General features: G+C 42.3%; 1 protein-coding gene across 1 annotated transcript; it reads right to left on the bottom strand.

Annotated features, from left to right (window-relative positions):
* LOC308078813 (uncharacterized protein) lies at window positions 1–27960 on the bottom strand (the record flags this gene model as incomplete). Its single annotated transcript, XM_080420162.1, has 11 exons — window positions 27892–27960; window positions 27371–27528; window positions 26582–26762; window positions 23337–24074; window positions 22227–22865; window positions 13594–13649; window positions 12796–12952; window positions 10590–11171; window positions 7263–7275; window positions 2423–2473; window positions 1–76 (listed from the first exon to the last, which is right to left on the bottom strand). The coding sequence occupies exons 2-11, from the start codon at window positions 27452–27454 to the stop codon at window positions 1–3; spliced, it is 2577 nt and encodes an 858-aa protein (XP_080276288.1). The 5' UTR covers window positions 27455–27528; window positions 27892–27960.

The following is a 27960-nucleotide window of genomic DNA, read 5'->3' as shown; positions in this document are numbered from 1 at the left end:
TCAGCAGGTCTGCAGATGACTCAGTTTTGACTCTGGCTGCTGGCAGAGGGGCTGGAGGTCAGGCTGGAGCATCTCCCTGAACACAAGACGACATGATGTTTAGCAACACAAACTCTTCTACAGTCCCATTCACTTCCCAAGAGATATGACGATGTGCATCAGTGGTTCTCACACATGTTCATGTCGAGGCCCCCCCAAATGTACAACAGTATTTGGCCGCAGACCCCCCATCTGAAAGTATTTTGTAACAGGGACCCCGATAAAGAGAAGATTTGTCAACATTCCTTTAGATCTCCAATTAGCCACAGATATGGTTCTTCATTTTGATGGGGAACCCTGGAAGCCCCCTCTTTACTCCGTTTTTAATGGACTGTAGCCTACTTTTTTATAAATACTGTTTGGTTTGACTTACTTTCTATTGATGCTATGGCTGTCAACTCACAGTAAAATTGGAATATTACCCAGCCTCATATGCAGCACCCAGCCTTGCTGCATCACACATTGTAGCAAAACCCTGCTGTTCAAATGAACATAATTACTCATCAGCTGCAGTGCTTTCCACACCAGCAAGGCCACATAGCTCTCGCTCGCGCTCTCTCTCTCTCTCTCTCTCTCTCTCATCTCTCTCTCTCTCTCTCTCTCTCTCTCTCTCTCTCTCTCTCTCTCTCATCTCTCTCTCTCTCTCTCTCTCTCTCTCTCTCATCTCTCTCTCTCTCTCTCTCTCTCTCCTCTCTCTCTCTCTCTCTCTCTCTCTCCTCTCTCTTCTCTCTCTCTCTCTCTCTCTCTCTCTCTCTCTCTCTCTACTCTCTCTCTCTCTCTCTCTCTCTCTCTCTCTCTCTCTCTCTCCTCTCTTCTCTCTCTCTCTCTCTCCTCTCTCTCTCTCTCTCTCTCTCTCTCTCTCTCTCATATAGTAGGGCTTAACAACTTGAACTCTATAGCATCCTAAGTCGAACATTCGGCGAAACTAGCAGATCTGCAGGCTCACAACACGTTGTTGTTGTGACGCATTGTGAGCTTGTAGATCAAATTGAGAGTTTTGGTGTAGAGAGAAATACAAATACTAGCTCACACTTAAGTGGATCAGGGTCTGGAGCTGTCAACTACTGTAGACATGTTTTGGCATTTTACATTTTTAGCTTAGTTACAGTAACAACCGGAGCTGATTCTGGTTGTGTTTTTGCTTGTTATTCATGATGAGATCAGTTACTCATTCCCTGTCAGACTTATTTCTGGCTGTGTTTGCCCACTGCCAGCGATTTAGTGTTTTTTATAACTTAAAAAAATGCAAAAATGTTTTCCCTCCATTATGATCGCAAGTCCAATCGTTTCTAAACACACCCGCGATCAGTGCACGCCGCTCAACATTCCGACCGAGGCAGAGTCTCTCCTTCAGCCCAGTGTAAGAACCCCATGTATCGCCATGTGAACGGTCGAATCACTTACTTTTTTCACCTCGCCACAGACCTCGCTAAATCCCTTATGATCGCGTGTTCAACTGTTTTTGTGAACGATTTTCCACAAAACCGATTTTCAATTGGCGACATTCCATTTTGAAGTAGTAGCAGTTTCTAAAAAGCGTTTCTAAACAGCCGAGAAAAAGACCGTTTTAGAGGAGGACCTAAACAGGAAGCGGACGGAACCGAAAATCTTCGATTTTACGTATTTCCGTATCCGGGTGTGCTACAATGTAACCCTAACACACACACACCACACGCACACACACACACACACACACACACACACACACACACACACACACACACACACACACACACACACACACACACACACACACACACACACACACACACACACACACACACACACACACACACACACACAGAGAGAGATCAGCATCCATGCTCTAGCAACCACTGACACACATTTTTTTTTAAAACAGGTCAATGCTACATTGCATTAGAATGAACCATTGCATATGGCCCCGACCACAAAACCAACAGATCCTGTTTAGTGCTGTCCATCTCCTTTACCAGTCTAATTGTTGAAGTAACAAAATGCTTTCTAGAAAATTAAGTAAGAACACAATATACACTAAGTATGTTTCAATCCAAAACTAGGTACATTTTACCTTTGCTGCCATAACTCTGTATCGCTCTGAAAGCAGGTTGAATTTCAGACACTGGCAGTCTCTCCACCTGCAGCAATGTTTGTGTCCCTTCGACAGTGACACAACGCCGTGGTTCCTGCATCGGTAACATTTTGGCATTCTTGGGGGCTTCTTGCCTTTTTGAGCAGGCGAGGGTCCTGAGTAGTCCATCTGCTTCAGCGTCTGGCACTATACTGACATACACTTGATACGCCGTTGAAAGACAAAGGTCTTATAACGTCCACGGTCAAATAGAAGACTTCCTTCGTTCCTTGCTCTCCTGTGTCTGGTCATCTTGTTTGAGAAGTCACAAACTGCATGTATGGGAGAGGCTTCTCCTCTGGCAGTGCACTGTCTCTAAACTTCCTGGCCCACACCACACATACACAAGACACATTGTTAAATAAAGGCCAATAGATAACATTTTGGGCCTTTTCAATGAGTCTGTACTCTGCAGGCTATGTGGTTGAAAACAAATTAAAACACACACACCATTGGACTAAGGGGGTGGGGGGGCTGGCGCAGTTTCCTGTTTTGGAGAGAAACAAGAAAACCTTGAATAAAGTACCGCAGTAAGTCCCCCTAGTTTGTCCAAACCAGTGGTTCATAAAAAGGGGTCCGGGCGGGGCCCCCCAGGGGTCCTTGAGAGGGTTCGAGGGGGACCCAGCAAAGATTATTGATAGTGTAATAAACCTTGTCTCAGGTATGAGAAATGCAAAGAGCCCGCCCACAGAACATTTCTACTGTAAGCATTAATAACGGAGGCAGAACTTCCAATGTTACATTAACAGGATACTTTATTTATTTAACTCATATACTAAAGCAGCAGACACTAATAAAAAGACAGGTATGATAGGTAACCATAGGTAAATCACATATACAATTCATTAAATGACCCAGATAACTACAGATAGTCCTATTTAAAACAGAGCATGAACACCTACAGTAGACATAACATTTACTAGAAACTCTAAAACTACTACTTAACTTTCCCCGAGGTAGGCGACCCCCCACAGGGTATGAGCTTTGGCCTGAGCTTTGGCGCTAAGTTGGCAGCTTTGATTGACAGGCAGTTTTGTCTAGCCTGGCATGGCCAGACTAATATCACTGCGTAGATATTAGTCTGGAATCTCTGTGTGGAACCTGCATTTCCGAGGGGCAAATTAAAAAAATGCCTCTGGTGATAAACCCGCCCCATATTTGCATACTGGGCCCTCATTGGTCACCTCACAACTTCAGACGGAGAGAAATCCAATCTCTATTGAGAGGGGCCAGACCTAATCTGCCAAGGGCAATTTTTTTTCAGATTCGTCTGGAACCAGGCTAAGTTTTGTCTGCCCGTCCAACGCCGTGAGCATTCTCCGTTGACTGTAGGAGACCACTCGCACAACTGAAGAGCGGAAGAGCACTCCTATTTAGTCTATACCAATCTGGGAACCCAGAGCCAAGATGAGAATGAAAAACAGCGCCCTCTGCTGTTTGTACTATCTCTCTGTTCTTGAGAGATTAAGTCTATACTAATGTCTCGCCCTGTCTAGCGCAGCAACCTGGCCCGATAGCCCCCCTATCTATCTTCAACGCCGGCAGCCCTACACAGCATGCGAGCAGAACCCACCCACCAGCAGTGAGTGCAAGACAAAGTACTTCAGCAGGCTTCGACCTGTAACTTGGACTGAGCTCCGCTCTCCAGACCACTTGTCTCGCCTGAGTTCACAGTTTTATTGTGTCCCTTCACCCTCAAAACAATCATGTCCAGCCGCGATTGATCAGCACTCCGTCTGTCAGTCACAATCAGGTGAGTGTCATCTGTCATCAGTCTGTGAGTGACACACGTCATTGTCAACGTCACCCATAGTGCAGGTTCACTACAATAGTTATGACCCAGAATTGATCCTTAGGCCTACAGATCTGTAACTCAGTGAGTGTTCAAATAGAACCAAATGAAACCCTAGCTATTTTGTTGGACTACTACAGTCTATTAATGCAGTGTAATATACAGTCTGTTTAGTCATTATACTGTAGACCTCATCAGTGGAATTGTGTTGCCAGGCACAGCTACTGATATTCACAAACCCTGCCAGCACGAAATACTTGACCTCACATAATGAGTATGTTGTCAAGTGTGACCTTATAGTTGCTTTATGTATTAAGTGTGTGTGTGTGTGTGTGTGTGTGTGTGTGTGTGTGTGTGTGTGTGTGTGTGTGTGTGTGTGTGTGTGTGTGTGTGTGTGTGTGTGTGTGTGTGTTCCCAACCTTGTGAAATGGAGCCGTGCATGGAGCAGAGAAAGCCTACAAAGGAGAGGATGAGGCCATTCTCTTATAGTCTCTTATATTCAATAGAATTAGGTCAAATGTGAACATGCAGAATTTAAATAAAAAATGTAAACTCAAATGGTTTGAAGGTCAAACTAAACATATTCTTCATGTATAGTGTGTGTATGACAAGAAGTACTAGCAGCATTCACTTGTAAAACCAGTGGCAGTGTTTGAAAAACAACAGAGGGAGCTAGTCACAAGTAAATGGCGGTCAGGACAGTAGATCACAGTTTCTGGGACAAGGATATTAATGATACAATAAGCTTGCGGAGAATATGAATTTGTTTCAGATTTTAAAATGTTACACCATTGCTTTGAAGAGTTTGGCCTGTATTTATGAACATTCAGTATGAATGTGAGGAGCTTGACTTGCCCTCCACAATGCACCATGAAGTCCTTTCCTGGAAAGAATGATACAATGATTTTCTGAAGATGAGTTTTTGAGAAAACACATCAGTGATATGAATCTTAGGTTGACTAATGTTGTCTTCTGCATTATTCCGTATACCACTACTATATCGCTTATTGCGAAAATGTATCATGTTCAACAGTTTTATTGCAATATTAGCCAAGTGAGCAGTACTACCTTTTCAACAGAAATGGCAGTGAGTGACATAATTTATGTAGGCAGAGATCTATGAAAATATAAATGGCATACTCTTATGTATACAACATTTGTTGAAAACAGGGGCAATTTCTGAGAATGGTAAGGAAAATGGCAAGAAAAACAAGGAAATGTACAAAATGATGCGTGCACAAACAAATAATAATTTCATCCACTTCTTTACAGCCATAAAATAATTTTGTGATGTGACAATAAAGTTCATTCTGATTCTGTAGCAATCTGACTGGTATGGTCCTTTAAACACCTGTAGCCATGATATAGCAATAGCCCATGTCATGGCCTTGAGCATATCATTGCTTTTATTACAAGATTAAGCACATCTGCAGATCACAATATTACACAAATTGTGTAATATTGCAATAGATACTAACTGATTCTTTGTGCGCTGCTAATCCTTAATTAGACTAATTGTTTCACTCACAGGGATAACAGTTATACTTTTGCTTTCCTTAACTTAACTGTACAAGTTCTTGACGTTCATAAAAAATATTATTCAGCTCTGTGTCAGCTAGGTTGAAAAGAGATGGCGATATGGATGTCATTAATATGGAGTTATTAATAAAATGCATAATTAATCAACAGATTGAAATTGAAATTAATTAAAAATGTACAATCAAATAATTAACTTAGTAGTGCATAGTGTAAAAAAGAAAGATCTGTGTAATCTACAATTTCACCAAAATGTGACTGCTTGTCTTTGTTCCATATCAAATGAATGAAAAACTATGCTGACTGCTCAGTGCTGGGTCATTTAGAGTTACACAGGTTAAACTATTTGAATAGCCTTCATCTGTTTGGGTTCAATGCTTGTTGTGATAAGCATACCATGATCAGTTTCATTTTAGTTACCATCATGTTATGGTCAAATTAATCACATCCAATCGATGAATCGACGATGAAAATCATTACTGTTAGAGGCAGATAAATAATGGTCCCACTCTGCCATGAAACCAGAAACAGTTGACACCATCTCAGGGACAGATTATACATTGTTGGATTACCATCTAGAACAATACAGTAATAACATTTTACATGAACGCTGATAGATTACCATCTAGAATAATACAGGAATATTTACATGAACACTGATAGATTACCATCTAGAATAATACAGTAATATGTACATGAACACTGATAGATTACCATCTAGAATAATACAGTAATATGTACATGAACAATGATTGATTACCATCTAGAATACAGTCACATTTAACATGAATATGGTTGGATTACCATAGTATAGTATATTTACAATAACAATTGCTGGATTACCATCTAGTCATATTTACATTAACATTGTTTGATTACCACCATCTATTGTAGCCTAACAGTAATGTTAGTAACTTGGTCTCCCAGAGTTTAACTAATCATATAGGCTGTTGTGTATAACACCAAGTCTGTGCAAATACTTCTGACTGCACACATCCCCGGGTATGGACTAGTAGACTTTAATGCTGCTAACTCCAACTGTTGGACTGTAGAGGGTGTAGAACAGGGGTCCCAAATGTTTTTTAGCTCGAGACCCAAAAGAGACATCTGGAATCTCCCCGGGAGCCAAACTTAAAATACATTGTGAATTAATGACCTAAGCCCTATTTCACAATTTGGAAAAGTTCGAAAAATATCTGGGAAAAAAATAGGTATTGTACTTTCTTTCTTAATTTTTTGAAGGAACGGTAAAAAAAAAAAGAGAAGAAAAAATACTATATATACAACAATGTATATTTGGGAAACATTAGTGTAGACAATGGGCCTCATGCAGCAATAAGTTCCTAATGTTTCCTCTTACATTTCTTCCTAAGTGAATTCCTAAGAGAAGTCGAGTCAGATTCATGAAACGTTCTTAAAAGGCATAATCGTTCGTAACTTATGAAAATTTTTAGCGTTTTTTTTTCAATTTTTTCAGGCTGTTTGTGTAATACTGCTTCCTATTGTTCTTTTGGGCTTGTTTTCCTAGGCTTCTTTCTCTCGCAATATCTGGCAACACTGCCCATGGAAAATCAGGGCAGAGGATTATTTAGATTGTGCAATGATGGAAAATGATTAAGGATTATTTTGATTATGGTAAACTCACATTTCATATCATGACATAAATGTAACTTTCACAAGCCCCCCCGCTTTTTTTTTGGGGGGGGGGGCAGTCAGGGCATTTGGGGGGGCATTGCCCCCCCCATGCCTAGATCCGGCCCTGCATGGCCCTGTCTTTAGTCACACCTGTGTGGGATTGCTGCTCACAGAAATCATAGGAAATCAGTCACAAAGACATAAAGTTGAGAGAATGAAGTAAAGAATACCTGAACTAAAGTCTAAAGATGGTTGAACACCAGACTCCAAACATAAAAATGTATAAATCAATAGTTATGTGGAGGTACTTCTGAAGTGAACAGCAAATTATTTTATTTAATTAATGAATGTATTTTATTATTTATCTTACATTAATCAACATATCACCACTAGACATCAACGTAAATTTTCTGAAATTAGCATGTTATCCATATTTCATGTTCAGGAGTAGTGTTAGTAGTGGATATAAAACATTTTATTACTGAAAGCTGGTGGGTGGATATGGAGGGTCTTTAAGGTAGCAGCTGCTTGGTATGTAATGGGGTGGAAATAGGGGTGTGGTGGGTGATATGGTGGTGCAAGGAGGGGTGTATATGGGGCTGTGTGGGGGTTATGGGGATGGGTGTGACGGGTGGGTATAGAGGGGCTTTCAGGTATAAGGGGACGGGAAAATGGGTGTGTGGCGAATGTCGGGGATATGGGGGTGTGGGTATGGGGGGGTGGGGGGTTATGGGGCTTGGGCTTCAACTCAACCGGGTCCGTTTGGGTTAGATTGTAATTTCAGACCCGTTGAAAACTCTAAAGCAGTTGTTCTCAAACATTTTCATGTCAAGGACCCCCAAATTGACATGCATTTGGCTGCAGACCCCCACCTGAAAATATTTTCTGCTGGGGAAATGTTTTCGAGATTTATCAAAATGTTTCAAAAATAGCCGATCTACAAGCTCAAAATGGCCAGTAATGGGACACGTTGTGAGCTTGTAGATCGGCTATTTTCAAACAAAGTATAAAATATAGGGTTAAAGTGATTAAACTGTTCCTCGTTTGCTGTCGACCCCTTGGAACTCCCTCAAGGACCCCTGGGGGTCCCCAAACCACACTTTTGAGAACTTTTTTTGCTCTAAAGATATGATAAAAATATTATTGTAATTAAAATCCTATGTTATACAACTGTAGAATTGAAGAAACTTCGAGAATTAATTATTTTTGCACAAACATGTCACACTTAAGAACTCAAAGGCCACCCTAAGAGTGCTCTTCAGTGTGTGTAGATTCTGTTCTTACCTGAGAACAGATCACACCTAAGAAAACATTGGAGTATACCAAAATCTTCTTAAAAACTTCTTAAGTGGGTCTAAGAAAAAAAATCTTCTTAAGAAAGTGTGCGTAGATTCTGTTCTTACCTAAGAATAGATCACAGCTAAGAAAACATTGGAGTATACCAAAATCTTCTTAAAAACTTCTTAAGTGGGTTTAAGAAGAAATTTCCTCTTAAGAACGGTTGCTGCATGAGGCCCATTGTCTCCTACGATACAGTCAGTCACCAGCACTTTTCACCAGACAGTGGGCTTTACTGGCCATGGTGGTTCACGCTATGTTCCAAAGTTCCCCTCCCCACTGAACAGGCACCTGCAGTGATAAGGACACTCTCCCCTGCTGGCTTCCCAACCACCAAAATTGACAATTATGTTCGTTGGAGCGCCCGGCCCGACTTGGCGCGAACCTTTACGGCAGTGGTGCTGTCAAATCACTTTCAAAAGTCAATTCACAATATTTACACAATCTGTTTCTTTAAATTGTATAAGTAGAATTAATATCCATAAGTTGCTTGTATAATCACCTCCCTACCAACATACAGCTGGTTAATTCTCACAATGTTTACAGTGGATATGTTTTTCCCTTGGTGTGTGTACGCATGTGTCTCTTCAGGTGACCTGACTCACTGAACCCCTTGTCACACTTATCACAGTGGAAAGGTTTTTCTCCGGTGTGGGTATGCATGTGTCTCTTCAGGTTACTTGACTCACTGAACCCCTTGTTACACTTATTACAGTGGAAAGGTTTTTCTCTGGTGTGTACACAAATGTGTTTCTTCAGGCTACCTGACTCACTGAACCCCTTGTTACACTTATTACAGTGGAAAGGTTTTTCTCTGGTGTGTACACGCATGTGTCTCTTCAGGTTACTTGACTCACTGAACCCCTTGTTACACTTATTACAGTGGAAAGGTTTTTCTCTCGTGTGTACACGCATGTGCCTCTTCAGAGCACTTGAATCACTGAACCCCTTGTTACATTTATTACAGTGGAAAGGTTTTTCTGTAGCGTGTACACGCATGTGTCTCTTCAGGTGACTTGGCACACTGAACCCCTTGTTACACTTATTACAGTGGAAAGGCTTTTCTCCGATGTGGGTACGCATGTGTGTCTTCAGAACACCTGATTGACTGAAACTTTTGTTACACTTATAACAGTGGAAAAGTTTTTCTCCGGTGTGGAGACGCATGTGTGTCTTCAGGTTACCTGACTGACTGAACCCCTTGTTACACGTATTACAGTGGAAAGGTTTTTCTCCAGTGTGGAGACGCTGGTGTGTCTTCAGGTGACCTGACTGATTGTCACAACTCTTGTCAAGGTGTTTACATTTTTTAATTTTCTTTCTTGTGCAAGTTGGCTGATGTGTTTTTACTTGCCCGGCCCCCGGTTGAGTTAAGGTCTCTGTAAACTGTTGACGGCTGTAAGATGCCGGTTTGTCTGAGAGAGAGAGAGAGAGAGAGAGAGAGAGAGAGAGAGAGAGAGAGAGAGAGAGAGAGAGAGAGAGAGAGAGAGAGAGAGAGAGAGGGGGTGGGGGGGGGGGGGGCAAGAGAAATGAGGTGGATACAATCAGTCATAACTCATGACATTGACATCAAGTCATGACATTGATCAACAGTTTCAGATAGGGATGCAGCACTGAATGTAACTCCTTATTCTCACTGTTTCTTTTATGTTCTGGTCCACCTCAACCCTCGAAAGACCACACCCAGTTTTTGTTGCATGAAAATTAAGCAAATAACAGATTTCTGTGTTGTGTGAATCCACCTGTTTGGATTAATTAAGTATTGCATTTTGACCAAAGCATTTGCCATAAACTACAAACAATGTGTTTAATTCCCCTGTATGAGTCCTCATCCATGGACTTTGTTCATGTGCATCTTGAGATGAGCCTTTTGAGTGAAGCTTATTTTACAAACTGTAGGCTAGATGTAAATATTTGTATTATCTTTTTCTTTACCTGTATCAGTCTTCATGTGTCGTTTCAGATAACTCCCTCTGTGACTCCTTATGGATGGAGTTTGTTCTGATGATTTCAGCTTGTTGCTCAAAGACAATCGTCGTCCTTCCACATTTGGTGTCTTGCGTGACTTCAGTTTGTTTAAAGCTGACTGACCTTCCCTGGTCTCCTCCCAGTCACTGTCTTCAATGTCAGATTCAGAACAGGGTGAAGTCCTCTCATCGCTGTCTTCAGAGTCAGATTCAGAGCAGTGTGAAGAGAAGAGCTGGTCATCTCTAGTTGGCTGTGACGTTCCACAGTCCTCAACATCAGCTTGTGATTTCATGTGTTCAGTTGAGGTGCTGGCTACAGGCTCTGTATCTTTGTTTTCATCAACATCCTCTTCACTTTGCACTGTCAACGTTGACCCATCAGCCTCCTCTGGTCTTTGCAGTAGCTCCTCCTCCCGTTCCACTTTAGTCTGTGCAGGCTCTGGTCCGTCTTGGACCTCACTGGGGCTCTCCTGCTGTTCTCCTTTAATCTGCAGAGGTTCTAGTTTTACCTGGACCAGACTGGACAAGCTCCACACTTCTTTAATCTGCAGAGGTTTCAAATGGACTAGACTGGGGCTCGTCTGCTGCTGTTCCTCTTCAATCTCCAGGGGTTCTAGTTTAACCTGAACCAGACTGGGACTCCTCTCCTGCTGTTCTTCTTTAATCTGCAGAGGTTTCACCTGGACCTCACTGGGGCTCCTCTCCTGCTGTTCAGAGGAGACCTCCACTTTACACACTGTAAGGAGTGGGAGATCTAGGATGAGAGAGGAGGTAACATCAGTAGAGATTATTTCTACTCTACTATCATCATTCTTGACTCTCTCTCTCTCTCTCTCTCTCTCTCTCTCTCTCTCTCTCTCTCTCTCTCTCTCTCTCTCTCTCTCTCTCTCTCTCTCTCTCTCTCTCTCTCTCTCTCTCTCTCTCTCTCTCTCTCTCTCTCTCTCTCTCTCTCTCTCTCTCTCTCTCTCTCTCTCTCTCAGATGACGTTATTGTCGGTATTTCATCTCCTGATGTTGCTGTATCAAAGCTGCAGGGAACAAGGTGTCCCTCGCCAAGAAGCAATCACCTGACCACCCAGGACTGTAAGGCCTTCACAATCTTTCTACACTATTCAAATTCTTTCAAAAATAGCAGATCCACAATCTTAGCTCAGCTATTTTCAAATATCTAAAGTATACTGTACAGTAGTATAGTAGGGCTTAACAACTTGAACTCTATAGCATCCCTAATTCGAACATTCGGCGAAACTAGCAGATCTGCAGGCTCACAACTCGTTGTGTTGTGACATATTGTGAGCTTGTAGATCAAGTTGAGAGATTTGGTGTAGAGAGAGATACTAGCTCACCCTGGGGACCACCCTGGGGACCCCCTCCTATAGCCCAAGTATGGGCTATAGGATTTAAGTGGTTAAGTGGATCAGGGTCTGGAGCTGTCAACTACTGTAGATTATGTTTTGATATTTACATCTTTAGCTTAGTTACAGTAACAACCGGAGCTGATTCTGGTTGTGTTTTTGCTTGCTATTCATCATGAGATCAGTTAATTTTAACATTTTAGGCTGCTTGTTTTCTTTTCTACTCGGCTGAGTTTACGTTGTGAACAAAGTTCTAACCCTATCCCTAATAAAATGTACTACAGTTACAATTCCAATGCAATGCTCAAGTGTTTTGACTGGACATTCATCCAAAGAAAGGGGAGTTGAAGAACTTCCCTGATATTTGAATTCACTTGTTCTGTTTTGAGGAGAATAATCATGAATAATATGACATAATAACGCTTTAAAAATCAACTTGTCTAAACACATGAGATAATGCCACGTCATCGAGTCGACTGACTGCCTGCCTGACTAACTATTTTTCTGCATTTTCTCCTTTCGTGTATCATCAGATACACGAAATGCAATGCTATTATGTCATTGGTTCTCAAAGCGGGGACCCCCAGGGGTCCTTGGGGAGGTCCCCTGCAAAATGTGTTAATATAGCGTCACAATCATTTGAACCTTTTATGCTTTGGCTATTCAAAAATAGCAGATATACAAGCTCATAGCGCGGCACCGAGTGCCGCGCTATGAGCTTGTAGATCTACTATTTTTGAAAAATCGTGAAAATTTGAAATATATATATTTTTAGGCGAACTTTTTAACTCAAATGTTTGCTTCTGGGGGGTTCCTGGAACAAAATATTTGAGATGGGGGTCCGCGGCCAAATACATATCATGTTGGGGGTCCTTGACATGAAAAAGTTTGAGAACCACTGCATTATGTGACGAAGTATGAATTGAGTGAGTGAGTGAGTGAGTGAGTGAGTGAGTGAGTGAGTGAGTGAGTGAGTGAGTGGTGAGTAAGTGAGTGAGTGGGTGGTGAGTGAGTGAGTGCTCACCTGAGACAGAGGTAGAAGAGCTGGTGGTGCAGGGTCCCACTCCAGACAACTGATGTGGTGTGCCTTCATTCTTGACCACCACATCGGGGCCAGTCAGAGCCACAGGGTCAAACAAGCCCATCTCATTCTTCTGAGCCTGCTGTTGATGGACGGCAGTCTGGCATGATGAATGGAGTTCAAGAAAGATCACATGCCATTTACAATTTAGGAATTTATAATTTGGCAATTTATCCACAGTGACTTATTGATTGATTGAATACTTTATTAACCAACAAAAATGCAAACAGCTCGGAGGTACAGTAAAAGGCTGGATAACTGGAGGTTGAAGACCAGGTGTTGGTCTTCAACTGGCCTTTTTAGGAGTGTTTTACATGTCAACAGGGAGGATGGAAAATCACAAATGAATAACTCTAGAGTGGAAACATCTGGTGGTCATCCATGCTCTAGCAACCACTGACACACATTTTTATATAAAAACAGGTCAATGCTACATTGCATTAGAATGAACCATTGCATATGGCCCCGACCACAAAACCAAATCAGATCCCGTTTAGTGCTGTCCATCTCCTTTACCAGTCTAATTGCTGAAGTAACAAAATGCTTGCTAAACATGGCTGTTATTTTCCTTTCTAGAAAAGTATGAACACAATATACACTAAGTATGTTTCAATCCAAAACTAGGTACATTTTACCTTTGCTGCCATAACTCTGTAGAAAGAAAAAGGTTTTATAACGTCCACGGTCAAATAGAAGACTTCCTTGCTCTCCTGTGTCTGGTCATCTTGTGTGAGAAGTCACAAACTGCATGTGTGGGAGAGGCTTCTCCTCTGGCAGTGGCACTGCCTCTAAACTTCCTGGCCCACACATACACAAGACACATTGTTAAATAAAGGCCAATAGATAACATTTTGGGCCTTTTCAATGAGTCTATACTCTGTAGGCTATGTGGTTGAAAACAAATTAAAACACACAAACACACCATTGGACTAAGGGGGGGGGGCTGGCGCAGTTTCATGTTTTTGGAGAGAAACAAGAAAACCTTGAATAAAGTACCGCAGTAAGTCCCCCTAGTTGGTCCAAACCAGTGGTTCATAAAAAGGGGTCCGGGCGGGGCCCCCAGGGGTCCTTGAGAGGGTTCGAGGGGGCCCCAGCTAAGATTGTTGATAGTGTAATAAACCTCGTCTCAGGTATGAGAAATGTAAAGAGCCCTCCCCCACAGAACATTTCTACTGTAAGCATTACTAACGGAGGCAGAACTTCCAATGTTACATTAACAGGATGCTTTATTTATTTAACTCATATACTAAAGCAGCAGACACTAATAAAAGACAGGTATGATAGGTAACCATAGGTAAATCACATATACAATTCATTAAATGACCCAGATAACTACAGATAGTCCTATTTAAAACAGAGCATGAACACCTACAGTAGACATAATCATACACATATAACATTTACTAGAAACTCTAATACTACTACTTAACTTTCCACAAGGTAGGCGACCCCCCACAGGGTCTGAGTTTTGGCCTGAGCTTTGGCACTGGGTTGTCAGCTTTCATTGACAGTCAGTTTTGTCTAGCCTGGCATGGCCAGACTAATATCACTGCGTAGATATTAGTCTGGAATCTCTGTGTGGAACCTGCATTTCCGAGGGGCAAATTAAAATGCCTCTGGTGATGAACCTGCCCCATATTTGCATACTGGGCCCTCATTGGTCCCTCAAAACTTCGGAGGGAGAGAATTCCAATCTCTATTGAGAGGGGCCAGACCTAATCTGCCAAGGGCAATTTTTTTCCCAGATTCGTCTGGAACCAGGCTAAGTTTTGTCTGCCCGTCCAACGCTGTGAGCATTCTCCGTTGACTGTAGGAGACCACTCGCACAACTGAAGAGTGGAAGAGCACTCCTATTTAGTCTATACTAACGTCTCGCCCTGCCTAACGCAGCAACCTGGCCCGATAGCCCCCCTATCTATCTTCAACGCCGGCAGCCCTACACAGCATGCGAGCAGAACCCACCCCCCCCCAGCAGTGAGTGCAAGACAAAATAGCTCAGCAGGCTTCGCCTGTAACTTGGACTGAGCTCCGCTCTCCTCTCCAGACCACTTGTCTCTTCTGAGTTCAAAGTTTTATAGTGTCCCTTCACCCTCAAAACAATCATGTCCAGCCACGATTGATCAGCACTCCATCTTTCAGTCACAATCAGGTGAGAGCCACCAGTCTGTGATTGACACACGTCATTGTCAACGTCACCCATAGTGCACGTTCACTACAATAGTTATGAGCCAGAATTGAGTCTTACAGATCTGTGACTTAGTGCGTGTACAAATAGAACCAAATGAAACCCTAGCTATTTTGTTGGACTACTAGTGTATTGATGCAGTGAAATATACAGTCTGTTTAGTCATTATACTGTAGACCTCATCAGTGGTTGCTAGGCACAGCAATTCAATAGAGGCATAATTCAATAGAATTAGGTCAAATGTGAACATGCAGAATTTAAATAAAAAATTTAAACTCAGATGGTTTGAAGGTCAAACTAAACATATTTTTCATGTATAGTGTGTGTATGACAAGAAGTACTAACAGCATTCACTTGTAAAACCAGTGGCAGTGTTTGAAAAACAATAGTTTACACCAACAGAGGGAGCTAGTCACAAGTAAATGGCGGTCAGGACAGTAGATCACAGTTTCTGGGACAAGGATATTAATGATACAATAAGCTTGAGGAAAATATGACTTTGTTTCAGATTTTAAAATGTTACACCATTGCTTTGAAGAGTTTGGCCTGTATTTATGAACATTCAGTATGAATGTGAGGAGCTTGACTTGCCCTCCACAATGCACCATGAAGTCCTTTCCTGGAAAGAATGAGGCCTGAGATACAATGATTTTCTGCAGATGAGTTTTTCAGAAAACACATCAGTGATATGAATGAATGTATTAGTTTTATTTCGAACATCATTAATAAAGACAAATAGAATACAAAACTGTAGAAAAAAAAAATAACAACAATGTCCGAAAAGGAGTAGGATGAAGTCTAAAACTTATAAACTCCTACCCCCTTTTTCATTAGCAATTTTCACAATTTTTGAAAAAAAAAAGATGTATTCACACCTAAACATCTCCACTGCATGTTAAAAAGAAAATATAAAAATAGAACAATAAAAATAACCGCAGTAATAACAGAGATACAATAAAATTAAAATAAAATAAAACCAACCCTACTAGTAGATACTCTATCTACATAGGTCAACATGGCCCCTCCTCAACCAAATATCTCTTAAATATGACACATTTATAAACCTTCTTGAAGTGATTCAAATTTGGACTTTGCTGAACCTCCAAACTCAGTCCATTCCACAATTTCACTCCATGAACTGAAATGCACATACTTTTCAAGGTTGAACCAACACAATGCATTTTTAGATTAAGTTCTCGTCTTAGATTGTAACCCCCCTCTCTGTCACCAAACATTTTTTGTATGTTACCTGGCAATAGTTTATTTCTTGCTCTGAACATGATTAGTGAGGTCTTATATTCAACAAGGTCCATGAACTTCATGGCATGTGATTTTGAAAATAGTATATTAGTGTGATCTAGATAGCCTACCTTGTTAACTATTCTAATGGCTCTTTTTTGCAGAATGCATAATGGTTTTAGATTTCCTTTATAAGTGTTACCCCAAATCTCTACACAATAATTGAGATATGGTAGTATAAGTGAGCAATATAAAATATGAATTGATTTATGATCCAAAATGTGTTTTGTTTTCCCCAGAACTGCAATGCTCCGTGCTAGCTTGCTTCTTACATAACTTATATGGGGTTTCCAGCAGATTTTGTGGTTCAGTAATACACCCAGAAATTTGTTTTCATATACCCTTTCAATGTTAACATTATCTATCATCATTTGTACTTGTATATCTATTTTACGGTTTCCAAATAACATAAGCTTAGTTTTGCTCAAATTTAGTGATAATTTATTTATATCAAACCAATGTTTTAGTTTATTCATTTCTGTTGTGGTGACCTCCAAAAGCTGTAGATTTTCCCCTGAACAAAATGCATTGGTATCATCTGCAAATAAAACAAATTTCAACATATTTGACACACTACATATATCATTGATGTATAAAATAAACAGTATTGGGCCTAACACTGACCCCTGTGGGACTCCACAAGTAATGTCAGCCAATGATGATTTATAGTCCCCCATCTCACAACACAAATGGAGAGGTGTCCCTTTTGGAACCTCAACCTCTTAGGTACTACTCACGGCCAAAGCACTGCTCCACTTCTCTCCCAACTTGCTACAAAAATCGCTCATGCAAAAGTATAGAAGTACTTCTATTTTATTTTCCACCTTCACATGTGTCTCCTTTTATAATAATCATAAAGTGCTCTATATTTCATCTCGCAATTTACTTCCGGGTGTTCCGTTTTGAACAGCCAATCATCTGCGAGATAGTGAGCACGGAGAGGGAGAGAGATAGAGAGAGAGAGAGGGGTGAGAGAGAGAGCGCGAGAGAAAGAGGGACGTGCAAGACAGCGACACAGACAGGGAGAGAGAGGGAGAGAGAGAGGGGTGAGAGAGAGCTCGAGAGAGAGAGAGTGAGGGAGGGAGGGAGGGAGGGAGGGGGAGGGGGAGAGAGAGAGACAAGGAGAGCATGCGTGTGTGTGTGTGAGAGAGAGAGGCGCGCGAGAGAGAGAGGGAGGGAGGGAGAGAGGGAGGGAGGGGGAGAGAGAGATGATGAAGGAACGACACACAGCTGTGCGCAATGACTGCACAGACAGAGAGGCGCGCTATGACTGCACAGACAGAGAGGGAGAGAGAGGGAGAGAGAGAGAGAGAGAGAGAGAGAGGGGTGAGAGAGAGAGAGAGAGAGAGAGAGGGAGGGAGGGGGAGGGGGAGGGGGAGAGACAAGGAGAGCATGTGTGTGTGTGTGTGTGTGTGTGTTTGAGAGAGAGAGAGCGCGAGGGAGAGAGAGAGGGAGGGAGAGAGAGGGGGAGGGAGAGAGAGGGGGAGGGAGGGAGGGAGGGGGAGAGTCAGATGATGAAGGAACGACACACAGCTGTGCGCAATGACTGCACAGACAGACAGACAGGAGAAGCACAGGCTGCACAGCTGATTTTCAGCGTTCGCTGTTGTGATAACTATTAAAGTTTCTAAAACGTCACTTTCAAGTGACGTTTATAGGGGGAAACATGATGAAAGCATTTGTTTTCGCATTGGTAGGTCAGGAAATAAATTATAATACTATAATACAATTAAAATTACATTAAAAAATATATATCTTTTTTTTAAAACTACATTCAAATGGCAATTTTAGCATTTGATTTACAAAAGAGAGAGACACAGACACGGAGAGAAAAAAATACTCGGGGGGTGGGGGGGGGGGGCACAACACGGCCGATCGATCTACACCAGACTTTTCATAGCGAGCGTATGCGTGGTGCGCACAGCGCGTTTGTTTAGATCCAAGTGATTATCAATGATACCGGCTACACCAGGCGCGCGGATACGCCGTTATATTATCTTATTAATTCATTCGAACTCTGTAGAACTTCTCCGTGTTGTGTGTGTGTGTGTGTGTGTGTGTGTGTGTGTGTGTGTGTGTGAGAGAGAGACACACACACTGCAGGCAAAGGGGCGGGGGGCCGGGTGAAGTCAAGGCACAGACGGGTCGCCTATTGTTTACGGACAAAGGATGTTATGAGACAACAAAAATTAAACCTGCCTTTACAGTTGCGTGCATTAGCACACAATGAGGCTAAAGGAAACATTCTGTCTAAATCACTAAATCTCCAGTTTGCTAATTCACTACTTCTACTACTACTTCCCTATTTGAAACTTTCAATTTCTCTAAATATTATACACTTTCACGCCAGCCTACCCAGCCAGCACGCCCATTGCGTCCCATATGGTTTCAAGGTGGGCTAAACCATATGGGCCCCATGTCGGCAATGTCAGCGGGATCCACTTGGGTCCCAACTGGGATGCCCATGTGGGATATAAGTGGGTTCTATCTGGGCCTTAGGTGGGTCCCACCTAGGCAATTATGTGGGACCAAGGTGGGTCCTAACTGGGTTGCCCATGTGGGCTATAGGTGGGTCCTACCTGGGCACTAGGTGGGCCCCAACTAGGCAACTCTATGTGGGACTGAGGTGGGTCCTAACTGGGTTTGCCCATGTGGGCTTTAAGTGGGTACTACCTGGGCCCTAGGTGGGCCCCAATTTGGCAATTTATGTGGGGCTGACATGGGACCCATATGGTTTTAAGGTGGGCTGAACTATATGGGCCCACTTGGGCTTTCCCGTGTGGGCTATACGTGGGTTCTACCTGGGCCTTAGGTGGGCCCCACCTAGGAAATTATATGTGGGACCGAGGTGGGTCCCAACTGGGTTGCCCATGTGGGCTTTAGGTGGGTTCTACCTGGGCCCTAGGTGGAACCCAACTAGGCAATTTTATGTGGGACCGAACCTTATTGGACAGACAGGGGGACAAACACACAGGGACAGAGACAGAGGGGAGCACAGGACACTCAGTGTTGCCATGTCCTCTGATTATAAGCGAATTTGCCTTACTTTTCACCACAGTGTTGCCATGTCCCACAATTATAAACGACTTTGCCCTACTTTCACGCAATACTCTCGCTCACACTGTGAGGTGGCTGTAAGGTGGATCTGCGATGCGAAGTGTACGACGCGTCACGCTAGATGTGCGGGCCGCGCAGCGGCCCGAACTTCTAGTTTGAACAACTGTTGCCTGTGTTGCATGTAACTTTTCACCCAGTTTAACGCCACCCCCCTTATACCATACCTTTCCATTTTTTTAATTAATATTTCATGATTAAATATGAGTCTTAGGTTGACTAATGTTGTCTTCTGCATTATTCCGTATACCCCTACTATATCGCTTATGGTTTTGCGGTTTGTATCTGTGACGGAAAATGTATCATGTTCAACAGTTTTATTGCAATATTAGCAAAGTGAGCAGTATTACCTTTTCAACAGAAATGGCAGTGAGTGACATCATTTATGTAGGCAGAGATCTACGAAGATATACATTGCATACTCTTATGTATACAACATTTGTTGAAAACACTGGCAATTTCTGAGAATGGTAACAAATAACAATTTCATCCACTTCTTTACAGCTATCAACCTGTGATGTGACAATAAAGTTAATTCTGATTCTGTAGCAATCTGACTGGTATGGTCCTTTAAACACCTGTAGCCGTGATATAGCAATAGCCCATGTCATGGCCTTGAGCATATCATTGCTTTTATTACAAGATTAAGCACATCTGCAAATCACAATATTACACAAATTGTGTAATATTGCAATAGATACTAACCGCCTCTTTGTGCGGTGCTAATCCTTAATTAGACTAATTGTTTCACTCACAGGGATAACAAATATACTTTTGCTTTCCTTACTTAACTGTACAAGTTCTTGACGTTCATAAAAAATATTATTCAGCTCTGTGTCAGCTAGGTCGAAAAGAGATGGCGATACGGATGTCATTAATATGGAGTTATTAATCAAATGCATAATTAATCAACAGATAGAAATTGAAATTAATAAAAAAATGTACAATCAAATAATTAACTTGTGCATAATCTGTGTAATCTACAACTTCACCAAAATGTGACTGCTTGTCTTTGTTCCATATCAAATGAATTAAAAACTATGCTGACTGCTCAGTGCTGGGTCATTTAGAGTTACACAGGTTAAACTATTTTTAAATCTATTTGGGTTCAGAACACTTGTTGTGATAATTTCATTTTAGTTACCATCATTTTATGGAGAAATTAATCACATCCAATCAATGAATCGACAATGAAAATCATTATTGTTAGTGGCAGATATATAATGGTCCCACTCTGCCATGAAACCAGAAACAGTTGACACCATCTCAGGGACAGATTATACATGGTTTTACCATCTGGATTACCATCTAGAAAAGTCATATTAACATTAATATAGTTTGATTACCACCATCTATTGTAGCCTAACAGTAATTTTAGTAACTTGGTCTCTTAAAGTTTAACTAATCATATAGGCTGTTGTGTATAACACCAAGTCTGTGCAAATACTTCTGACTGCGCACATCCCCGGGTATGGACTAGTAGACTTTGTTGCTGCTAACTCCTACTGTTGGACTGTAGAGGGTGTAGAACAGGGTTCCCAAATGTTTTTTAGCTCGAGACCCAAAAGAGACATCTGGAGTCTCCCCGGGAGCCAAACTTAAAATACATTTTGAATTAATGTGCATAAATTCAAAAAAAATCTGGAAAAAAAAATAGGTAATGTACTTATTTATTCATTTTTTGAAGGAACGGTAAAAAAAAAAGAGAAGAAAAAATACTATATATACAACAATGTATATTTGGGAAGCATTAGTGTAGACAATGTCTCCTACGATACACGTCAGTCACCAGCACTGCTTTTCACCAGACAGTGGGCTTCACTGGCCATGGTGGTTCACACTATGTTCCAAAGTTCCCCTCCCCACTGAACAGGCACCTCTAATGCAGTGATAAGGACACTCTCTCTCTTGCTGGCTTCCCAACCACCAAAACTGACAATTATGTTCGTTGGAGCGCCCGGCCCGACTTGGCGCGAACCTTTACGGCAGTGGTGCTGTCAAATCACTTTCAAAAGTCAATTCACAATATTTACACAATCTGTTTCTTTAAATTGTATAAGTAGAATTAATATCCATATGTTGCTTGTATAACCACCTCCCTACCAACATACAGCTGGTTAATTCTCACAATGTTTACAGTGGATATGTTTTTCCCTTGGTGTGTACGCATGTGTCTCTTCAGGTGACCTGACCGACAGAACCCCTTGTCACACTTATCACAGTGGAAAGGTTTTTCTCCGGTGTGGGTACACATGTGTTTCTTCAGATCACATGACTGACTGAAACTCTTGTTACACTTCGTACAGTGGAAAGGTTTTTCTCCTGTGTGGAGACGCATGTGTGTCATCAGGTTACCTGACTCACTGAATCCTTTGTTGCACGTATTACAGTGGAAAGGTTTTTCTCCGGCGTGGGTACGCATGTGTCTCTTCAGGTGACCTGACTGACTGAAACTCTTGTCACATTTATAACAGTTGAAAGGTTTTTCTCTGGTGTGTACACGCATGTGTGTCTTCAGGCTACTTGACACACTGAACCCCTTGTTACACGTATTATAATGGAAAGGTTTTTTCTCTAGTGTGTACACGCATGTGTGTCTTCAGACTACCTGAGTCATTGAACCCCTTGTTACACTTATTACAGTGGAAAGGTTTTTCTCCGGTGTGGAGACGCTGGTGTGTCTTCAGGTTACCTGACACACTGAACCCCTTGTTGCACGTATTACAGTGGAAAGGTTTTTCTCCTGTGTGGAGACGCATGTGTGTCTTCAGGTTACCTGACTCACTGAACCCCTTGTTACACTTATTACAGTGGAAAGGTTTTTCTCCAGTGTGGAGACGCTGGTGTGTCTTCAGGTGACCTGACTGACTGAAACTCTTGTTACACTTATTACAGTGGAAAGGTTTTTCTCCGGTGTGTACACGCATGTGATTCTTCAGGTTACCTGACTGACTGAAACTCTTGTCACATTTATTACAGTGGAAAAGTTTTTCTCTGGTGTGTACATGCATGTGTTTCTTCAGGCTACTTGACTTACTGAACCCCTTGTTACACTTATTACAGTGGAAAGGTTTTTCTCCAGTGTGGACTAGCTGGTGTGGTTTCAGTTGACCTGACTGACTGAAACTCTTGTCACATTTATTACAGTTGAAAGGTTTTTCTCTAGTGTGTACACGCGTGTGTGTCTTCAGGTGACTTGGCGCACTGAACCCCTTGTTACACGCATTACAGTGGAAAGGTTTTTCTCCAGTGTGGAGACGCTGGTGTGTCTTCAGGTGACCTGACTGATTGTCACAACTCTTGTCAAGGTGTTTACATTTTTGAGTTTTCTTTCTTGTGCAAGTTGGCTGATGTGTTTTTACCGGTTGAGTTAAGGTCTCGGTAAACTGTTGACGGCTGTAAGATGCCGGTTTGTCTGAGAGAGAGAGAGAGAGAGAGAGAGAGAGAGAGAGAGAGGGGGGGGGGCAAGAGAAATGAGGTGGATACAATCAGTCATAACTCACGACATTGACATCAAGTCATGACATTGATCAACAGTTTCATACAGGGATGCAGGCTGCAGCACTGAATGTAACTCCTCATTCTCACTGTTTATTTTATGTTCTGGTCCACCTCAACCCTCGAAAGACCACACCCAGTTTTTGTTGCATGAAAATTAAGCAAATAACAGATTTCTGTGTTGTGTGAATCCACCTGTTTGGATTAATTAAGTATTGCATTTTGACCAAAGCATTTGCCATAAACTACAAACAATGTGTTTAATTCCCCTGTATGAGTCCTCATCCATGGACTTTGTTCATGTGCATCTTGAGATGAGCCTTTTGAGTGAAGCATATTTTACAAACTGTAGGCTAGATGTAAATATTTGTATTCTTTTTTTCTTTACCTGTATCAGTCTTCATGTGTCGTTTCAGATAACTCCCTCTGTGACTCCTTATGGATGGAGTTTGTTTTGATGATTTCAGCTTGTTTTCATCAACATCCTCTTCACTTTGCACTGTCAACGTTGACCCATCAGCGTCCTCTGGTCTTTGCAGTAGCTCCTCCTCCCGTTCCACTTTAGTCTGTGGAGGCTCTGGTCCGTCTTGGACCTCACTGGGGCTCTCCTGCTGTTCTTCTTTAATCTGCAGGACCAGACTGGACAAGCTCCAAACTTCTTTAATCTGCAGAGGTTTCAAATGGACCAGACTGGGGCTCGTCTGCTGCTGTTCCTCTTCAATCTCCAGAGGTTCTAGTTTAACCTGAACCAGACTGGGACTCCTCTCCTGCTGTTCCTCTTTAATCTGCAGAGGTTCTAGTTTAACCAGGACCTGACTGGGACTCCTCTCCTGCTGTTCTTCTTTAATCTGCAGAGGTTCTAGTTTAACCTGAACCAGACTGGGACTCCTCTCCTGCTGTTCTTCTTTAATCTGCAGAGGTTCTAGTTTAACCTGAACCAGACTGGGACTCCTCTCCTGCTGTTCTTCTTTAATCTGCAGAGGTTTCAACTGGACCAGACTGGGACTCCTGACCTGCTGTTCCTCTTTAATCTGTGGAAGTTCTAGTTTCACCTGGACCTCACTGGGGCTCCTCTCCTGCTGTTCAGAGGAGACCTCCACTTTACACACTGTAAGGAGTGGGAGATCTAGGATGAGAGAGGAGGTAACATCAGTAGAGAGCAACTCCATGTGTTTTCTGATTGGATCAAATTAATTTCCTACTTGATTTGTTTTGAAAAGATCTTTTTATTTATTAATTTTTGGGCGGTGTAACCGCCCCTATATGTGAGGTTTGGACATCGACATTCGCTGCACTGTGATTGGCCACCATTGTACCCCCCTAACCCTGCACCGTGATTGGCCACCATTGTACACCCCTAACCCCTACACATTCAATGCAAATCTATACTTTTCTTTAAGTGAGCTTCCATCACTGTGATGACCACTAGCTGCAATGTGATTGGCTGACTCTATTGGCTGACTCTATTCAGGACTGTGATTGGCTAGCGAAACACATGACACATGTGCATACTACTGCATAGCCCTATAAATAGGACTATGCACTTAAAAAAAACACATTTATGTTTTTTTTTATTGAGTCATGTGATGACCACACACCGCCCACTTCACACTGGGTGTGATTTTTGTCTCCGCCGTAGGTGGAGAATATGTTTTCGCTTCGTCCCGCCGTGTGTGAGCAAACATTGTTAGCCAAGCTAACATTGGTCAAGCTCCACGTGACACGTGTCAATATGTTGACAACAATGCCTTTGATTGGCTAGAGGGACGCATGACGACATAGAATCCTATAAATAGGTGTGTCACTTCAAAAAGCTACTACTTTTTGAAGTGAGGTAAGACAGGACCAATCAGTCTTGATTGGAACAGTACCTTCCAGTCCAAATCACCCGTCCGTGCGTGTGTGTGTCCCTTTGAGAACACCTAACATTGGTCAAGCAAAGGCGCAGAAGGCCAAAGCTAAGAAAGCATACTCATCTACAACAGTAACACAGAAGAGGACTATAGAGTTGAATTGATCCCACAACAACAAGGCCGAAGTCTTAATACTGTAACAATTGGCCACCTTGATCAAATACATTATGTAGCACTAGAGAAAACTGACATAGATCAAACACACCAATCAACTGCTGAAACTGTTCAAGACAACAATGAAGATGAAGAAGACAGACAAGTATTTGAACAAACCAGTCAATTACGACCACTCCCATATGACACATTGCTTCAAGAAGAACATTCTTTAGATGCAAACACTACATATTCAGTCGCCCCTGCAGAACACCAAAAACCACGCACATTCTACCAACAGTACCTTGCAGTACAAATCACCCGTCCGTGCGTGTGTGTGTTCCTCTGAGAACACCTAACATTGGTCAGTTTTACGTGACATCACAATATGTAATATAAATATATAAATAGGAGGCTGAGATCACACAATGTAACTCCCATTATGCAAACTAAAGAAGCAGCAAATGAGCATCTGAAACCTGATGAAGACGCAAAGGCGCAGAAGGCCAAGGTCTGCTGGCGGAGACTTGTGCTCCGAGGAGCACATTTTCTAGTTTATATTGTTTTCACTGTGCTGATCTTGTTCGCTCAACGTCCTGCGTACTGTATTTGTGAAATTGTTGCTTGATTAGACTTTTATTTTTAATTATAAAAAATATTATTTTATATATTTAGTTTTTCAAAAATGTCCATTTGTCTTTAAATACACAATAACATGAATCCACCATATTGTAGCAAACAGATGAATAGAGGCAGAAGGTGTTATCCTTGATTCAGAAATGCACACATTCACCTTTGTTAATAATAAAAACATGAATCTGACAATATCTCAGTATTATTTTCAACATAAGGTATGTTTATGCATGGCAGTGGCATTAGGCAATTGTTCTTTCCACATTTATTTTAAAAATAAAACATGATTCTGTCCATTTTGAATAGTTTGTATACATGATTGTTATGCAGATTCTTGATAGTATTGACATTGGTTCTTAGTTAATAAGGTATGTTTCTAAATGGCAGTGGCACGGCCACCCTTCTCACTGTACCATGTACATGTATGTTTAAAATAAAAGCATGAATATATTAATCTGTCTATTATTTTAATAGCTTAGCATTAAATGCACAATTACATGGTATGTTTATATGAAACACAATTGTATACATAAATATACAATATACGATATATTTTCCATCTCCCAATCAGTTTGGGGGTCCCTGGCTTGAAAACGTTGAAGACCTCTTCTCTATAACGTATTCCTGCGCTGATTGCATTATCCTAGTTAGCAAGCCACAGCACAGCACAGTGGACGGAATAGGTCATCACATGAACCAAAACCAGCAGTCCCTCTGCACAACCTGGGGAACAGTAGGCCTAGTCCTACTCTCTCTCTTATCTCTGCGGTCTGCCCTGCACTCTGAAAGCACTTGAACTTGAACATTTGAAAGGGGGAGGCTACGCAGACGTCACCAGCTAAATAGCCTATAAGTGCAAAGACGGGACTACTGTAGATTCACAGACAAACGAGAGTAAGGTGCAGCAGCCTAAAGTGCATGAGTTGATAATTTAATCTGATTGCTCTATTGATGAGGCGCCAGTGGAGTGTGTGTGCGTGCGTGCGTTACTCACAGCCTGCCTTATTCTCAGTGCAACAATACTTGTTGTCGTCCTCCAGGGTGAAGAGGGGCATTGAGGGTGGGCAGTGCAGAGCAGAGTTCAGCTCCTGACTCAGGGCTGCTGAGTCATAGGAATGCATGTGGTCCTGAGCGGTCATGTTGTGACTGGATAGACGGCAATCACTGTTGGGCATCTGCTTTACACACACACACACGCACACGCACACACACACACACACACACACACAGCCCCCTGATGAGTAGCCTCGGAAACCCAGGCTTTTTTTTTTGTTACAAAAGAAAAAAAGCCTGGGGGAGCCATGCAGGAACGATGGTCTTGGACCTTGTTATCTCCTAACCAATCAGAGTGCAGAGGGGCGTCGCTCTAAATTTGGTGACGTCAGCGTGCTCCGTGCACAGGCCGAGGGGGGGAGGGGAGGGGAGGCGGGGACATAGATTGGTGAAGCAATAGGAAGCCACGCACAAATCCGGGCGGCTGTGTTTGGGTCCGCCCTTCAAGACCATGGATTGAGCTCGTAGCCTCAGGCTACCTGATGAGAGGCTCCACTGCTCCGCTGCGCACAGCCAGTTAATTGATAAAACCAAGATTTTAAACGCATATTTGAAAACTGGAGCGGGACGCTTGAAAAGTCACTGAAATGTGGGACTGTCCCGCACAAAGCGGGACATATGGTCACCCTAGAGGTTAGAGAGGACGGGGGGTTACATTAAAACAGCTGAAAACAGCTGAATATACAGTGACCCATCACTAATAATTCCCAGACTGGATATTTTTGGTTACCTGGTACTGTTGGTTGTAGAGGTTTGTGTAGTAAGCAGAGGAGTGGGAGGGCTGGTATAGGTTGTTGTAGGAGGTACCCATCATCAGCAGGTCTGCAGATGACTCAGTTTGACTCTGGCTGCTGGCAGAGGGGCTGGAGGTCAGGGTGGAGCATCTCCCTGAACACAAGACGACATGATGTTTAGCAACACAAACTCTTCCACAGTCCCATTCACTTCCCAAGAGATATGACAATGTGCATCAGTGGTTCTCACACATGTTCATGTCGAGGCCCCCCAAATGTACAACAGTATTTGGCCGCAGACCCCCCATCTGAAAGTATTTTGTAACAGGGAGCCCGATAAGAGAAGATTTGTCAACATTCTTTAGATCTCCAATTAGCCACAGATATGGTTCTTCATTTTGATGGGGAACCCTGGAAGCCCCCTCTTTACTTCATTTTTAATGGACTGTAGCCTACTTTTTTATAAATACTGTTTGGTTTGACTTACTTTCTATTGATGCTATGGCTGTCAACTCACAGTAAAATTGGAATATTACCCAGCCTCATATGCAGCACCAGCCTTGCTGCATCACACATTGTAGCAAAA

The sequence above is a fragment of the Gymnoscopelus braueri genome, assembly GCF_963280865.1.
Source record: "Gymnoscopelus braueri genome assembly, chromosome: 22".
Classification (NCBI taxonomy): domain Eukaryota; kingdom Metazoa; phylum Chordata; class Actinopteri; order Myctophiformes; family Myctophidae; genus Gymnoscopelus; species Gymnoscopelus braueri.
Note: the sequence above shows the minus strand (reverse complement) of the source record. Positions and strands in the feature narration are given on the sequence as shown.